Genomic DNA, 17393 nt, shown 5'->3' with positions numbered 1-17393 from the left:
AGATAGATAATTCTGTCCTGTGTTTTTTTCAAATCCATGAAACTGGGGCACAGAGAGATTAGGTGACTAAGTTAAGGTCACACAGCTAGTCATGGCAGAGCCAGTCATTCCATGGTATCATGCAGTGTGGTGTAAGTGTAGAAAGGCTGTAGGGGACTACCCCTGCCCTGTGGTATGAGAGGCCAGCAGAAGGCTCCCCCTCACCCAAAACATTCCCCCCTAACCCTCCGGCATCCAAACTTCCATCGTCAGCGATATTTCTGGGTTCAGCCATGTCCTGTTCAGTTTATACAATGTGGTGGTAGTGCTGGTGGCAATGGTGACAGTGACAGTGATGGCAGTGGTGATAGTGACAGTCAGGAGACAGTGGAAATGCTGACAGTGGGTCTTTTTCAGACATTTCTCACTAACACACAGCAGGGGCACAGGATAAAATACAGACAGTATGTGTACTGGAGACAAAATTATTTCTACTTCACAAAACTGAACCAAGAATTCTGAACTGAGGCCTGGGAGACCCAGAGTAGGTGGGACAGCCTTTCTTCCTGGTAGATTGGGACACCAGCATGCTTCTGTCACTGAGGGGAAAATCCCTTCACTCTGTGACAAGCCATTTGTGCTAAAGATGGGGGGGTGAGGGGTGATGGGAAATGACTTCTGAGGAATCCCCCACCCCCACCCGCACCTGGTTCCTGCCCATGGATAACTGAGGGAGCCTCCTGACAGGGGCATTCCCTCCTTCTGTCCTCCTAGAACAAGACAGCATTTCCTCAGAGGAGTAAAGGAACAGGAACGAATGCTGTCACGACAGAATCCTCCCGGCCGCACTTGAGAACTGCAGCAGGGAATGACATGAGACCCTGGTGAGGAGCGCCCCGGGCCTCACCCAGGACAGCCAGTGTCTGGGAAAACAGGCTGATGGCCAGGGGCTTTGGGAGGGCCAAGCAGAGTTCAGCCCCGGGGAAGCTCCGAGGCCAGGACAACCCAGGAAAGAGCCTTCAGTCCAGCGGGGAGAATCCCCAGGAGCGGGCATGTGCTCAGAATGCCGTGGGGTGGGTCCCAGCCTCCAGGCAAACAGACAGGCGGTGCTGCAGCCTGAGCAGAAGGGACGCAGGGAGGAGGAGGGCGCGGGACAGGCCGCGGGGGCGCCGGGACGCGGCCTGGGCCAGGCGGAGACGCGGGGAAGCAGAGCGATGAAGCGGGGCGCGGGCCACAGCCCAGGGTCGCAGGGCGGGCTTGGGGCGACCGGGGTCGGGGGTGACAGCTCTGGCATTTCAGAGGGCACCCCGGGGCCAGCGCCTGCCTTGACTAGACCTCTGGAGCTCGATAGACTTTCCAAACCTAATTAGTGTTTAATGGTCTGGAGAGGCGCCGCATCCGCCGTCAGCGCCGCACCAAGCCGTCCGGCTTCAGATTCTTAATTAACCTTTAAGGACGATCCGCTGGCAGCCGCCTCAGGAGGCCACGTCCAGCCCCATTCGCGTGCGCGCCGCCGGGGCCCGGGCCCTCTCTGGGGACTGTCTCCAGGGCGCGAGTTCTAGGGGGACTCCAGACACCCCCTCTGAAGCAGGCTTTGGGAAGAGGCTCAGGTGCACTCATTACAAGGAGGCGTTTCTAACTCAAGGACCACTGCATGTGGAGGGAGGCAGTGCTGTGAACCACCCAGGATGGAGGGAAGGAAAAGGCAGAGCGGCCATGTGCCCCCACAGTTAGAGGGTGTGATCGGGCAGGGGGTCCGTCAGAGACCAAGGGTCTGCACACAGTCTCTGAAGGGAGGGGAAAGAACAGGAGAGGGCAAGGGGCCAGCAGCACTTGGGAAGACCCTGATGTTCTGGGGATAGGGACTGACAAGTGGGGGAGGGCAGGGCATTTGGAAAAGAAGCAGAAGAGGGCACAACGGAGGCAGGGAGGGGATACCAGCGTGAGACGTGAACCTGTGCACTCCAGCACCCCCGCCATGGCTCTTCCCCAACCCCCACGCATCACTCACCCCATGTACACACACTGCACACACTTACATGCATACACAAGTACACACCCTCTCACACCTACAACCGCACCACAGACTCCCAGTCATGCACTCTCGCCACACACCCACATTCTTGCACACACACTCACATGTCCACCCCACCACTCACTCCAGCCCTCGCGCACAGTCACACTCACACCTAAGCTTGACACACTCGTGGGCAGTGCCCATGACCCAGAGACCCTGGCGTGTTCCAGGAGGAGAGCCATGATCGATGCTTATTAATGAAGCTGCCCTGGAGATGGCTAATTGATGGCGGTGTGCGGCTGTTGTCTGGAATTTAACCTGATTCATCATTTAGCCTGTTGGAGGCTGGAGAGCTGTGTTAATTAATGCCAGGAAAACAGACTTGGACGAGCTGGCGGTGCAGCCTCATATTAGAAAACAGAGAGCAAGGGGCAGAGGGAGGGAGGAAGGGAGGGAAAGGGGGGTGGGGGAGAGAGAGGAAGAGATTAAATCTAAAGCCCAAAGACAGAACAAATTCCAAAAGGCAAATATTGGTGCCATTTCTAAGATGACTCAGGTTTGTGCTTGGCGGGAATCATCAGGCTGTGATGTGGAGATTAAGAGCAATTTCCTCTGGATTTGTCATTTACTTGGTGTGGGCTTTGTTTTTCTCTTTAACTTGCTTGGGGACTCTCTCTCCAGGCCCAGGACTGAGCCCAGGGAGAAAGGAAGGAGGGATTCTGGTGGGGAAGGCAGGGCCTCTCTCCTGGTCTGAGAGAGGCTCAGCCAGGCAACAGAGTCCACAGTCCCAGCACAGATAGTTGGGGCCGGGAAGCGGTGGGGAGAACTCAGAAAAATAGGGCTCAGGACAGGCTGAGGGAGACAGGAAGAGGGGAAAGTGGGTGACACAGACAGAGTTCTCTATCCAACCTCCAGGGCCAGGATGCCCACCCGCTTCTCAGTTCCCCCCACTCAGCAAGGTAAGGACTCAGAGTCCAAATCAGGAAGGCAATGGTCCACTGAAGGCTATCAAAGGTCAGACCTGGAAAGAGAGAGCACTACCCTCTCACTGTGAGGCCCAGAGCCAGGGCTCTAGTCAGGTGTGAGCCCTCAGGGGAAAGGCCAGAAGCATTTCGTGTAGAGAGGGCTGTGAGCCTGTTTTGATGGAAAAAAACAATTCTCAGGTCTGCATAGCTGAGGACAGCCTTAGAAGATGGGCTTGACTTGCAGGGTGGAGCCCTGGTACCAGGGCAGACGAGGGGAAGCAAGGTCAAGTGGACTCAGGCTGGAAACACATCCTCTCCATCACTAGAGCTGAGCAGTGTGGGCTTAGGGAACCCACCACTGTGTTGTGTAGGCATGTACTGATGAGCCACCTCCTGGGCCGAGGAAGGGACTTCCATGTGAGTGGGTGGCTGGTCTCTACCAAGTACGGGGCAGTGTGGCTGGGCATCTGGGGCCTCGCTTATGCTGCTGCTCTCAGGGCAGAAGGCACTGCATGGTAAGGGCCTGGGAAAGGCGGGCTTGAACACCCTTTGAGCAAGGCTCTTTGCAGACTGGGTGGTGAGCTTCTAGAGGAAAAAGCCACATTGCTCAGTGTTCTTGTGCCATCCTTGCACCAAATATCAGTGTCTGGCCCACAGAGCTGTTCAATAAGCATTGGATGGATGGATGGATAGATGGTTGTATGAACTTTGTGGCCCACACAAACAATAGCCTCCAGTGCTGCTAGGCCAGGTACAGAGGGCAGAGCTGGGCAGGTTGGAGAGAGGCTGTGGGCAATGAGCAAGAGGATAGCTGTTGCGTATTTATTAAGCACTTATTAGGTGCCAGGCATTGTGCCAAGAGCCTTACCTGAGCTATTGCATTTACTCCTCTCCATGCCCCTGTGGGGGATATGACTCTAAGAGGTCAAGTGATTGCCCCATCTGATAGAACCAAGTATATGGCAGAGCTAAGACTGAAATTCAGGCCTCTCAACTAAATCAGGGCTTATTTCATCCAGAATTATCTATCTACTGCTATTTAAAACGCCGTGGTTTGCATGGCAGCAGGTCTTAATTAGGACAATGGGGGTCCTTGCACCCTTGCCAAAGTCTTGGCGTGGCTTTGGGGCTTGGAGACAAAGAGACAGGCTACCCTTGGCCGTGTGTCCCCGAGGAAGCCCTGACATGGAGGGCAGGGGCATGATGGCACTCTTGCATTATCCCATCTCAGAGATTTCTCACTGCATGCAGCCTGACATCTGTCTTACCTGCCACAGCCCTAAGAAGCATCCACCCACACGATTGGCCCCCAATTCCCACTGCATTGAAATGCGAAAAAAAGGGAAAACAGAAAGCTGGCTGGGGAGTCCCTCCCTCCTAGAAACAAGCAGAAGAGACATTTGACAGGTCTTGAGGCAGGGGGGCACCTCGTTTGTTTGTGCCAACTCACCCCCACCCTGTGCTTGAGGGACAGCATTTTGTAAACTTGAATTCCAGAGAGCAAGGAGAGGGTGGAGGCCAGAGAGGGATGGGAGAGAGAGAGGAGAGCAGAGAGAAGGGGAGGGGCAGCCCCAGGCAGGCCTGCCAATAGGCTCTGTCAGTACCGTCTGCCTTTTGCTGTTTGCTGGACACTGCAGAGCAGAGCAGCCTGTTGCATAGCAACTGCTGGGGCCTGTGGTGGGGGCTGGACCAAGGAGGCTTCGAGGGCTGCAAAGAGGGCCGCTGAGCCTGAGGCTCCGTGCCCCGCCCACCTCCTCACCATGGGCCAGTGTGCCCCACCGCACCGTGCTGGAGCCCTGCCACCCAGCCCAGGCTGTGCACACGTCTGGAAGGTGTCCGCTCAGCTCTGCCATTTACTATTCTAGGATTTGTCCACCTTTTCCCACAGACCTCCTTCCAAGTGGAAGATGCACAAGGCCAGGCTTGGGCTGGGGATAGGAGTCAGTCTGGAAGAATTAAAGGCAAACTGGAGAAATTTTCCTCTGAACCATCAAGTACACCCTGTTCACAAGCCCTGGACTTCTGTCTTCCCGCAGATGGGGAGGGGACCAGGTACTAAGATAATGCTGGCCTTTCCTGATCTAAATGCTCAACTGGCATTGTTCAGGCACCCCCAAAGGGCTCCACTCCCCTGTGCATGAGGCCGCCCCCTTGCTCTTTCTGAACATGGCCCTAGTGGAATGTGGTCCCTGCTGAAAGCTGACAGGAGAGACCACCGCCCTCAGCACAGCTCTGCCTCCTTGGGCCACACAGGGCGCCCAGCCTCTGCCTGGCCACCAGCACACTTGCAGGCTGAGACTTTCCTCACACTCTTTGGCACCCCGCTGGCCCTTCCCTCAACCCACCCAGGTCTTCTGCCATCACTCCTGCCCCTGCATGCCCACCCTGTCCACACCATGGGTCTGCTCACCTGGCTCATTTGGTTTCAGAAGGACTATAGGACATAAACTATGTCACATGGTCAGAGCAAGGTCTGGAGCTTAGGAACGACTTGGTAACTGTCTCCTGCCACAGTCACTCGTGCCTCCTGACCCCCATCCAGGCACCCAGCTGCAGCCCATTCAGGTCCACACACTCTCATGTCCTGATTCACAGCCAGCGGGCCCAGGCCTTTGATAGGGCCCTTGATTCAACAGGCCCATGTCATTAAACAATTAGGCGTCTATGTTACTCCTCAGCCACCTTCCTTCTGTCCCCTTTTGACATAACAGACCAAAGAGAGTCCAGAGGTGGTGTCTTGCAAAGTAACCAGTGTGACTGGGTGGACGCAGTCACAAGGGGTTTGATAGAGGAGGACACAGAGGCCTAGGACTCTACTCCTTACACAGATATAAGAGACAGTAAGGACAAAAGTTAAGAATGGGGAGAGGGTCTTGCTGCCAGCACAGGGAGAGGCTGAGATGCATCTGTGCAAAGTGGCAAGTCAAGGGCCTTGGCTAGCAGCCCACCCTACCCAGGAGCAGTCCAAGCTAGACAGCCTGTATAAAAGGGGTGAAGAGCGGTAGGGCCGCCATGCCAATGTGCGTACTGACCTAACAAGCATCAGATGGCCTCCTCAGATCCGGCAGTGCAAGCAGAACTGGATTTATTAAAAAAATCTTATCTGGAGGGTTTGCATTTCAAAGGGCTGTGGATTTGCATATTTTAACAATAATCTCAGGTTCTTCTGTCTGGTCTGAGCGCACTGGCTGTCTCTCTAAACAATGATCACTGCTTTAATAAACCCTCCCTAATCCGAAGGTACAAGCCACTTTGCCAGAGGATGGGGGGTTAACGGTCTTTCTCTTTTGGCCGGAAACAGGGCTATCTGGCCTCTCCACACTCCTGCTGAGGGGGTGTGGCTGGGACATGCAATAGAGGATAAGTCACCTGTTTAGCCAGTGAGCATTTATTAAATACCTGTTGTGTGCCAGCTGCCATGCTGGGTTCTGGGTGTGCAGCAGAAGCATAATAGGTGGGGGTCTTCCTTCATGAAAGAAAGAAACATTTGAACAAATTGATACATTTGGGACCATAAGGTCTGTGATTATCCCAAGTGTGTGGCAGGGCAATGGAAGGAAGGAATGGAGGGCTACAAGGGACACCTAATTTAGATTGCAGGGCCAGGGGGAAGCTGAGACCTGGGGTTGGTGGGAAGAGGGTAGCCAGGCAGAAAAGGGAGCACAAGCCCTACACCCACAGGCAGCCTTCCACCAGCTGGCCTGGTGGCCTCAGAGCCTGGACTGTGGCGGGGGCCCCAGAGCAGGCAGGCGTCACTCTGCAGTAAGTTCTGGGGTGTCCTTGAGTGAAAACTTCATGACAACAACACACAGGATTCCTAGAATTTCTTGCCCTCTCTATGTACTGAACCATATGCAGTTTATTAAGGAGGTAATTAAAATGTTAATATATTTACAGGCTACAAATAATGTGTGCTGCTTCTGCCATTCCCCTGCCGCTGCTTCTCACTAGGGGACCGTGGAAGCCCTGGGCCAGGGGTTCCTTCTTTTGTGCCAAAGTTATTGAGAGCCTACTGTGTACAGCTCTGGGAATCTGATAGAGCCCTTGATTCAGAATCTGCCCTCCTGGAACTTTAAAAAAATAATTTGTCTATTAATGAATTTATTAATTATGATTTTCTAAGTGCCGTGAAGGCAAAGTCCTGGTGGAGGACGCAGTCCCTAGACAACCGTCCATCTGCAGTTCCCCGGCTCTCATCCGTGAGTTCTCTTCTCTGTCCGTATTGCATGCTTGCTTCCCTGCCACCAGCCTTTTACATCAAAGGCTGGAAATGCTCAGTCTATCCTCCTCAAATTGCCCAAAGTTCATCTTTAAAAGATAAATCTTGGAGTGATAATGATCTTTCTGAAGCTGAATCTTGTGCCCAGACCTGAGCAACGCTGCAAACACTGGATCTTCAAGGAGATGCCTGCTTTCTGGAGCTGGAGGACTGAGATAAACTTCCAGGGTGATGGGCATGCAAAAGATGCTGTCTTCAGTGTGGCTTCATGGGCGCGCAACCTGCACAGTCGCCTAGGGCCCGACACTCAGAAGGGACCCTGGGGCTTAGTGCTCTGCAGCTACCATTGTGCAACTCCTAAAATTTTATCTTTGAACTTGTGTTTTGCATAAGTGAAATCCATGGGAAAAGGAACACGTGTAGGAGATTAGGACCCTTGCTTAGGGGCGGTTCTGCCTCCCACTGCCTGCCCAATCCAAGCACGTCCCAGGCTCCACGTGCAGCAGTGGGGCCCCCTAGGAGTGGTGTGGGTGCAGGCTAGAGAGGGGTGAGTTGGGTCACTTGCCCTGTGGTAACCCAGGCTGGCAGCACTGTGGCATGCCCAGCTGGCCAACAGAAGCCTTATCTCAGCAGGAGTGAGCCTCTTGCCCAGGAACCCAGTGTGTCTCTGGCACAGCGTTTACAGTACCCTTGAGGGTTGCCTGTCCACTGTGGGTTGGGGCAGGAGCACCCATGCGCAGAGGATTTGAAATCTGTCTTGACTTCCCAGGCCCACCCTCACCTGGGATGCAACATGTCCATCCATGGTCAGCAGAAGGGAGAGCCCAGCAGCCCTCAGGCACATGCAGGCCAGGACTCTGGGTAGCTGTGAGAGTCTCCGTGCCTGAGCAGACCCTCCTTCCTCATTAACCTTCCTGAATCTGGCTTGCATTTGTCTCCTCTGGCCAGCTTAAGGCACCCTCCAGGCACAAGCCACGGAAAACGAATTGTGTAATTTTAGTGATTCTGCATAAGAGTTAAATGTTCTGATATTTTGCACTTAAAACTTGCCTCACACAAAATAAAGAGCAATGCTAGGATCCATGCTGTTAATTTAAAATGTATATTTCTCTTTACTTAAAATGATATAAATAGCAAATAAAAAATACCATGACAAGTCAAAAAAAAGAGAGATCATGGAAGAAAGGAAAAGCTTCTATTTTCTTGCTTCAGTAATGTTTCTTACCTTGCATTTTGAACAAGGAGCCCTGCAAATGATGTCTCTTCTCATAGCCATCGATGCTGCTGGGGTTAGGGTACAGACATCCCAGTGACCCCATCACACAGGGTCTGCTGATTCCCCGTTTCCATGACCATCGTATGTGCTGGTCTTGGGGGCAGATAGCATAGAACCTGGGTTATCAGAGAAGATGAGAACAGTAGGGACAGATGGGGACTAAGAGCCAGGCTTCTCACAGGTACATCCAGGATGGGGTGGGCAGGGAAGGAGATGGAGGCTGTAGTGAAGGCTGTAGGTTTGGACACCAGAAGAATTGGTAGCATCACATGACTTCATGGCCTGGAGAGATGCCAGGCATTCTCATGAGCAGGAAGCTGGGTATCACCAGGTACTCACACATCCCAAAAAGAGCCAGAGAGGAATCTCACTTTGAGGGTAGGATACCCACACTGGAATCACATCTGGGGATTAGCTGCTGGCTGGTGAACACTAGGGCCATCATGTGATCTCTGCCACTGGGAGCATCCTCCCCTCCCCACTCCTCTGGCACCATGTAGGGCATCAGTCCAAACCTTCTTGAGGCACTTCTGGGCCACAGATTGGAAAACAATGTAGAGGCTGATGTTGGTTGAGAACCTACCATGCACTGCTTTCCTCCCATAACTCATTTAACCCAAATCCCCAGCCCAAGTGGATTCTTTTGAGATGTCTGTGATGTCACACAAGTACTTCTCAAGCATGCACATGCATACACACACACTGCAGGGCAACTCAATCCTGAGTTAGGGTCTAGGGTGTCTATGCATAGGAAATCAGGTCCCTGCTCTTGCTAGAGAAACAAGTGTCTGTGTCTCTGTCCATCTCTCTCTGACACACACAAACAAGAGAAAGAGGGAGAGAGAGACAGAGAGAGAAACAGAGGTAGTTCAGGGCCATGTGTGACCCAGAGTGCTGGGAGATACCCAGAGACGTCTCACTGGAGGAGGAGGAGGGGGTCTTACTGAGAAAGAAGAGGGTTTGGATAGCCAGTGAGGAGTGACAGGGAACTTTCTAGGTCCTTTTCTTCCTGAGACATCTCTGGGTTGGCCATGCTGGGACTCAGTATGAAGCAGAGGGCTCACATGCCTGAGACAGCAGGTAGAAGAGGGTCCATTGTTGAGGGGAGGGCTCCAAGTGACCCTAAGGGCAGTGAGGGCTGTCCTAGGTACAGCAGGGCCACGTTCATGAGTGACTATCCCCAGGGCTCTTGCCAGCACCGGCTTAGGCATGTGTCAAGCAGAGGGAATGAGGAACACTCACTTCCCCCAAAACCTCCATCCCAGCCCTCAGGAAGGTGGCTGCAGCAGCCAGGAGGCAAGATGGACACAGTCCCTTCCGTGTCTGGTGGCAGAACACATCTGGGTACTCAGGGACTAGTGCCCTCCTCCACAGGCTGGCCCTGATTTGGTGGGGTGTTCATTCCAGCCTTGGGGAGCCCCTTACAGGGTGCGGGAGAGGAGACACTCAGACAGGAAAATGGCTCTCACCCAGAACCCAGCCCAGGAGCATAGCCCAGGTTGTACCAGGAGGACAAAGGAAGGGCTAAGTGGGACCACCGTAGGTAATCAGGGCCATCTTCCTGGATGAGGGAGAGATGCCCCTGTGCCCTGGCCAAGACCAGCAAACACCTGTGGGAAGTAGAAGTGTGGCCAGGAACAGAGATGGGAGGGGGAGAAAGAGCCAAGAAAGAGCCAGTCTGGCCTGTTTGTCAGTCTGTCTGCCCACTGGCCCCAGGCCTCTCCTTCTGCCAGGAGCCACGCTGGACAGCCAGGTGAAGCCTTTGGACCAGATCAGTCATCGTATTTATTCTAATTGTATCATAATCGTCCCCAAGGAGCCCGGTTCAAATGAGCTTGACATTATTAAAATTTTAATGCCCAGTTTTCATAGCTGAATGAATATTTAAAGGGTATGTCCCAGCTTAAGTTATGATGATGAAGAAATTAATGGAATGTCTTGTTTAATGCATGGATATGTGTTGATGCAAAAAATGGCAGAGATGGAGGGGGTGGGGAGGTAGAGCCCTAGCAGAGGGGACTGGGCTGCAGGGAGCCACCCACCTTCCTGCCCTCTGCTGCAGTAGGGAACAGGAAGGGAGCTAAATCCCAGAGCCACTCACTCCCCCAGGGGGGACCCCAGGCTGGAAGCAGAAATACAGTGGACCAGAGTTAGTAATGTCCCTGGAGGACTGATCCCAGGTGCCTGCAGGATGCCTTCAGGATGCTGTTCTTGAACCAGGGAAGGCAGCCGTGGGTCACCAAAGCCTCCATCAGGCATCTGGAAGCATGACCTAGGCAGAGGCCACAGTGGGGATACCTCAGAAAGAGAATCAGTAAGGAAGGTGCCTGCCCCTAGCCCAGGTCCCCACCAGCACCTGGCCCCAGGCTTCCTGGAAGGATAATACAGTGACTCAGAGAACAACCGGACAGAGGAACAAGAGATAGAGGAAAGGAAAGGCCCCAAGAAGTGGGCTTGAGTGTCCTTAAAGCATGGAGCTCACCTGTAAGGGGCACTCTGAGATCCTGGTAGCCTTGATGTCCTGAGATCTTGGCCAGAGTCCAAGGGTGCAAAGTCAGAGGAAGAGTAAGGAGATGGCAACTGCCGCTCAAGTCTTCCTGCCCATCACCCTCTCTCCCCTTCCTCGCTGCTTGCTGGCCATCTCTCTGGCCTCTTCTTTCCTGGACAGGCTTGCTCTGTCCACAGCCCCCTTCCTCAAGGCAAAACCAGGCCTTGGTGAGGCTGGATGGGGCCAGGGTCTAGAACAGAGAAGAGAGACACAGGCAGAAAGGAAGAGCTCCCTTCAAGCCCAAGGAATCTGTACAGAGCCTCCTCCAGCTGAGAAATCTGCACAGCTGAGCCTGACACTTATTTCTGCTGAGAATTGAGAAAGCATCGGGCCATATTTTCTCTCTCCATCTAGCCTGGCACCTCTCTGACAACCCTGCAAAGGCTGTCTGGATGCTGACCATCCCTAGGTTATAATGGGACACAAAAAAATGACTCTGGGAACATGGGCCCATGGGAAACGATTCAATGGCCCTTCACCAGTGTGTTGGAGCACTCTGTGGGTGCCCAGTCCATGGCTGAGGGCAGTGGATGACTGGATGTGACCCTGGGTCCCTGTTCCCAGGAAGCCCACAAACCGGAGCCCAGCACTGAGTCACGGAGGAAGTCCAGGAGCACAGTTCAGGTCTGGCTGGTTGGGGGTGCTGGCATGGGGTGGGGTAGGGGAACTCAGGCCTATGTCCTGAGCCTGGGACAGAGCACTCACAAATGGACAGGTATGAAGGACACTGGGACTGTGGCTGGCTGCCTGAGGGATGGGGGGGTGCCCCTGGGGTGGAAGGCTGCACACTCAAGCAGATTCCACTTTCCTTCCATAATTTACCATGGAAAATGGGCCCTATCATATCAGAAACAGCTTTACCCAACCTTTGTCAATGCACAGGACTCACCCCAAGTGCTCTCGCATAGAGAAGATGGGCCGTGGGACACAGAAACAAGGCGCCAGGGGAGGGCTCTTCCTCCTGGTCCCTGCCCTCCCTCCTGATAGCACCCCTAAGCATTCGGGGCCTGCCTCTGCGGCAGTGCACTCTGGCCCAAGGGATGGAGCCTCCTCCATGGCCTCTCTCCACTCTCATCTCCACAGTGGCAGAGCCCAGCTGAGTCAGCTTCACGCACCTCTGCCTGCCCCTGCTCGGCCACCCTCCTCCTCCTCCTTCCTGGGGAAGCCTGAATCTCCCCCATCCACCCCCTGCTCCCAGCCTTCTGCTTTGCACTTTGCTGGACTGTCCCCAAGCTCATCGCACCTGGTTCCCAGCATCTCCTGAAGGTATAGGCAGGTGTTAAGAAATTCATCTGGATATCACCATTTACCACCTGTGTGACCTTGGGCTAGTTTCTTAACCTCCCTGAAATTCCATTTCCTTAGTTAAATTGATGATAATCTATTTGCATACATCACAGAGGAAGTTATGATAATCCAGCAATACAGCAGTGCCCCCTCATCTGCTGTTTCACTCTCCACAGTTTCTGTTACTCACAGTCAACCCAGGTCCCTGAAGCAGATGATTCTCCTTCTGACTTATGATCAAAAGGTCAATAGCAGCCTAACGCTACGTCATACTGCCTACATCATTCACCTCACTTCACTCATCACATAGGCATTTTATCATCTCACATAATCGCAGGAAGGCTAAGTACAGTACACAATAAGATATTTTGAAAGAGACAGAGACCACATTCACATAACTTTTACTATATATATTTTTATAATTGTTCTATTTATTATTAGTTATTGTTCTTAACTTCTTACTGTGCCTAAATTATAAGTTGAACTTTATCATAGGTACGTATGTATAGGAAAAACATATTTATATAGGGTTCAATATTATCCAAGGTTTCAGGCGTCCACTGAGGGTCTTAGAACCTATGTTCCGCCGGCAAGGGGGGACTGCTGTACAATCTGTGTGGCAGCTATTCATATTCCTGAAGGTGTAACAGTGTTGTATGTCCTTTGGGGTACCTGAGCTCCCTCTCCTTGCCACTCAATTCCTAGCCTTGATGGTACCTTTTATAAGAAAAAGGGAGAATTCCCTGCAGGACCCTTCCCACTGTAGTACCAGGAAGCCTTCATGGAGGAGGAGGCTGGTGTGCATATGACAGAAGAGCCTGCAGGCTGAGGAACAGACTTGGAGGAGGAGGGTGCTGAGAATGGCATGATGCAAGAGGTAGTGGGGACCAGATCTGGGGGCCCAGGCTGAAGAGGTTGATTTTATTTGTTGGCCCAAGAAACCTGGCCCCAAACTCCCCTTGCCAGATGGACCTCGTCCTTCCAGAGCAGCTGGGGTCAAATGAAATAAAATACAGGAAGGCCAACCCACCACGGCATTGTCAGCCCTGAGCCTCCCCATCCTGCAGAATCCAGATCTGCCAGCCCTCGGAGCTTTGTCTTCTCATCAGCCAGAGAGATAATAACCCCTACCTCAGAGAAGCAGCACAATCACTCAGAGAGGAACTGCGCAGCTTTGCCCAGGAGAAGCACTGGCCAGAAGTAGGCCCAGGTCAGTCGTCAGGGCCTTTCTGGAGTAGGAGAATATTGCAGGTTTAGGAGAGACTAGGCAGAAGGGATGTTCCAGAAAGGGGGGACAGCCTGGGGAAGGGTTGGATGCTGAGTCCCAAAAGGCACTGGGGAACCCTGGCTGTGGCTGCCCATGGGAACCTTCTCCCACAGCCAGAAGCCTACCAGACTTTCTGGACCCTTCATTTAGGAGTTGGAAAGGAGGGGGTTCTGGGGGAGCCAGGCTCCCTAAATGAAGCTGGGAACTTCATTATGTCCCTCTTCCTTCCCCTCTGACTGCAGCTCTCCGTAACACCATGGTTTCCTCTGCTGGCAAAGTGTACACGCAGAGCGCCTTCACTCCCCCAACCCCAGAAGGCCTGCTGGGCAGGGGCCTCCCAGCGAACAGTACACCCAGTGAGCTGGCCTCCCCCGGCTACCCGGGCCTCCTCCCCTCTGCTCCGCGCCTCTGCCCTCGGTGCGGTGGTTCTGCCCTCTGCCTGGCCTTGTCCTCACCGTGCTGAGTCACGGTCACCCGTGCTGCCCACCCCACTGCCTTGATGCAGCCAAAACTCACTTCATATCCTAGGCCAGAAGGCCTGAGGAAGCTTGTGACTGGCTCATCTGGCCTCCATACACATACACAAGAGGAACTGGCAACACAGCCGCCTGGTGCAGGATGGAAGCCCAGAAATAGCCCTGGCAGACCCGGATTCCCAGGCGTGTCCTGCCATGGAGCTGTCCTGCCTCAGCTTCTCCACTTATAAAATGGGGGTGTTAGTACCTGCTCTGCCTGCGGCTCAGGGTTTGTGGGAGCAATGCAAATGTGGTAAGGGATAAGGAGGCATATGACAGGCAAAAAGCACTGGCAGAGACAGAAAGTATGATTCCATTTGTGTGATTCCTACCATTTTTATTGTTTGATGTATCTTGGGGCCTTAGGGCTGGAGAGCCCACCCTGGTGCCTCAGCTGCAGAGAGGATTCAAGAGCCGAGAAGGAGCCGTGCTTGGAGTTCAGAGACCCCTAGTGGCCTGAACGGGACATTGAAATGAATCCTGAGAAAGGCCAGTGGCCAGAAGGCTTGAGGGATGAAGCTGGGCCCTGGTGTCCTCCTGGCACCCAGACACCACGGGAGACAAGCAGTTGTGCCTGCCCCACCCACCCCCGAGGGGACAGCCCTGGCTGCAATCAAGAGCCCCAGCCCTAAGCTGTGCTCCAACTTGGAGCTGAGTAGCTCAGAACCTCAGCCCGTATCTGCAAGATGGCAGGAGGTGGGGTGGAACTCACTGCGCCGCCCCGGCCTGAGCAGGAATCAGTCTGCGGCCAGAGGCCAGCTCGTTGAGGCAAAGCCAGCTGTCTCTGGTATCCAGATGCGCTGTGGGGACACCTCGTGTTCTGATGTCACAGCCTAGCAAGAGCTGCTCAAAGTTAGGAGGGGGACATCCCAGGGTCTCCGATCCAGAGATCCCTGCCTGCCTGAAATAATGGGGCCCGGGGACTGCGGAGTGCGGAGGCTAGGGGAGCTTCAGCGAAGAGGCGCACGGTGGCAGCTGCGTGGGTGTGGCAGTTGCACGACTGGATGGGCAGGTGGGTGTGGTCTGTGTGCTTACTACCTGTGAACCCCTGTGACTGCTCCCACCCCCAGGCCAGCTCTAACACTGTCTCCCTGTGCTGTGTTGCAGATGAACCGGCCTATCCAGGTGAAGCCAGCGGACAGCGAGAGTCGAGGAGGTAGTAGCTGCCTGCGCCAGCCCCCTTCACGTGAGGGCTCACTTGTCTCTGCCCCTCCCCTTCCTCTCCCACCCATCCCTCCTTCCTTCCCTCCCTCTCCCAGATGCAGTGATGCAGCGACTCCCTGCCCCCAGGGGATGTTGTGGAGGGGAGGAGGGTGGGATTGGGACAAGGTTTTGGAGCCCTGGGTGACTGGTGTGGGGACAGTGAAGGGAAGTGGGGAGATGACTGGATTCTGCTGGGTGGCTTCTTCTGTTCTGTGAGAAAGCTAGCAGCACGTCCTGGGGCACTCTTCTGCCCCCTTTGGGGCACCCAAAACGGTGTGCCCACCTCTATTTCACCAAGGAAAACCCCACTGTGTTGGGTCTTGACCAGTTGAAAAGGTGCCAGCCCAGGAGGGAGGGGATGGATTGCAACCCTGCCCTGGGCATATTCAGGCCAGAGTGGGCAGATTTGAGAAGGTCTGCCCCTGGGGGCCTGGGACCACTGAGGTCAAGATCCTGGAGATAGGTACTGGTGGACAGGAGAAGTCTGGGAGGGGACCAAGCAGAAGGCACAGCCTCACTCCACAAACAACCCTCCATTCCCTGACCGAAGGCTGTCCTCCCCACCAGCCAGGGGCCTCGCCCTACTACATACAGGGGCCCCACAAGGCCCGGCTTTTGGGTTCCTCTGTCAAACACCTAGCATCCTAGGCTCTGGGCTGGGTGCCCATGGCCACACCATGCCAGGCCAGGGACCTCTGCCCCTTGGCTCTCCCTGCCTGGGCCTGGACAGGTCACTCTCCTCTTAACTCAGCCAGACACTGAGGAATTTCTCTCTCCATCATCCTTCCTTTCCCCAAAAAAGTTTTCAAGGAAATTAAGAGCAAAAAGTAACACAGGCAAAACCAACTTGCAAATTCAGAGTCAAGATCCTTGTCCTGAGGGAACTATAGTATGGCCACCAGCACAACATGTGGTCTCCCAGCACGCTCCGACCTGGGCCTCAGATCCCACCCACCAGAGCCCCACTGGTGTCTTGGTGGTGCCCAAAGGACCCCATGCCCCAGGGTGCAGACACACCCTCTGTGCACTCTGAGAGGTCTGTATCCTGAGGACCCCAACAGTGAAGGTGGGTCAGCTGAGGGGTAAAATGGTTCAAGTGTGCAGGGACCAGGTGAGCAAAGCCAGCCGGGTTCACGCTGCTTGCTTCTGCCCCTCTCTGGGCATTCCAGCTACTTCAGTTTCTTTGCCCACAGAGGCTCCTCAAACACCCAGTGCCAGGTACCATGCCCTGGCAGGGAAAGGGGTGCTACCCTGCCCCATGCACAGCTCCTCTTCGGGGGCGTGTGGCAGGGCCAGGGGCCTCTCCTAGAGATGGCCTCTGGGCAGCAGGCCCACCGACCACCTGGGCCTGGTCCCCCATCGTGAAGTGACTCACCTGCAGCACTCGCTCTGTTCACGTGGCAGGGCCAGGAGGCAGCAAAGAGCCTCACCCTGGTGGGGAGACAGCCTTGTGTAGAGGAAGGTAGCTCGAACTGTAAGTGGCCCCTGTTGTCCCTGAGGTGGTGGCAGCCAGAGGCCTCGGAGGAGCTGGCACCTGTGCTGGACTTGAAGGAGGGGAGATTCCACACCTGGAGAACTTGGGCAGTGTGAACACAGAGGGAGGTCCCTGGGAGGGAACAAGGGGCCTCTCTGGTGTGGAGCAGACAGCTCCAAGTCCAGGCAGATTTCTCCAGAACTGGAGTGAGGTGCTGGGAACCCCCTTGCCCAGGGAGGCCACTCTGTGCTCTAATGCAAACCCTCTTCTCCTTCACTTCCTTGGAGGCAATAGCTTTCAGACTCTGAGTCGCTGACCTCATCTCCTTTCTCCCGTGTATCTCCTGCTGCTGACACTTGCCGCCGAGCTCTTTTATTCTTCCTGCAGTAGAAAGAGGTGACAAGAGAGCCAAACCTAAACATCTATCTATTAATTGCATAGTCAGTATTAAACAGGGAGATGATTCTGAGTCAGCACTACCACCAAACAAAAAAAAGTCAGTTTAAAGTAATTTAATATCCATTAAATACTTCTACTACGCGGGAGAAGATGGGGGAGAGGTGAACGTTAAAAAAGAGAAAGAAATGGGAATGGATCAAGGTAGGGAAGGAAGGAAGGGGGTGGGAGGGAGGAGGAGGAAAAG

At 54.1% G+C, this 17393-nt stretch overlaps 1 protein-coding gene across 50 annotated transcripts in view; it reads left to right on the top strand.

The window, feature by feature from the left end:
• Nucleotides 1–17393, top strand: part of CELF4 (CUGBP Elav-like family member 4) — a 284439-nt gene that overhangs the window by 201221 nt on the left and 65825 nt on the right. For 29 of the 50 annotated variants that reach the window (XM_036885040.2, XM_036885003.2, XM_036884999.2 and 26 more), the window contains exon 3: nt 15181–15259. In XM_036885040.2, coding sequence (XP_036740935.1) covers nt 15181–15259 — 79 coding nt within the window. The remainder of the gene's footprint in view (nt 1–15180; nt 15260–17393) is intronic. The other 21 variants (XM_036885043.2, XM_036885042.2, XM_036885041.2 and 18 more) reach the window with 1 other exon arrangement.

Source organism: Manis pentadactyla, chromosome 6 (assembly GCF_030020395.1).
Source record: "Manis pentadactyla isolate mManPen7 chromosome 6, mManPen7.hap1, whole genome shotgun sequence".
Lineage (NCBI taxonomy): Eukaryota > Metazoa > Chordata > Mammalia > Pholidota > Manidae > Manis > Manis pentadactyla.
The sequence above is the reverse complement of the archived record's forward strand: the minus strand, read 5'-3'. Positions and strand labels throughout refer to the sequence as shown.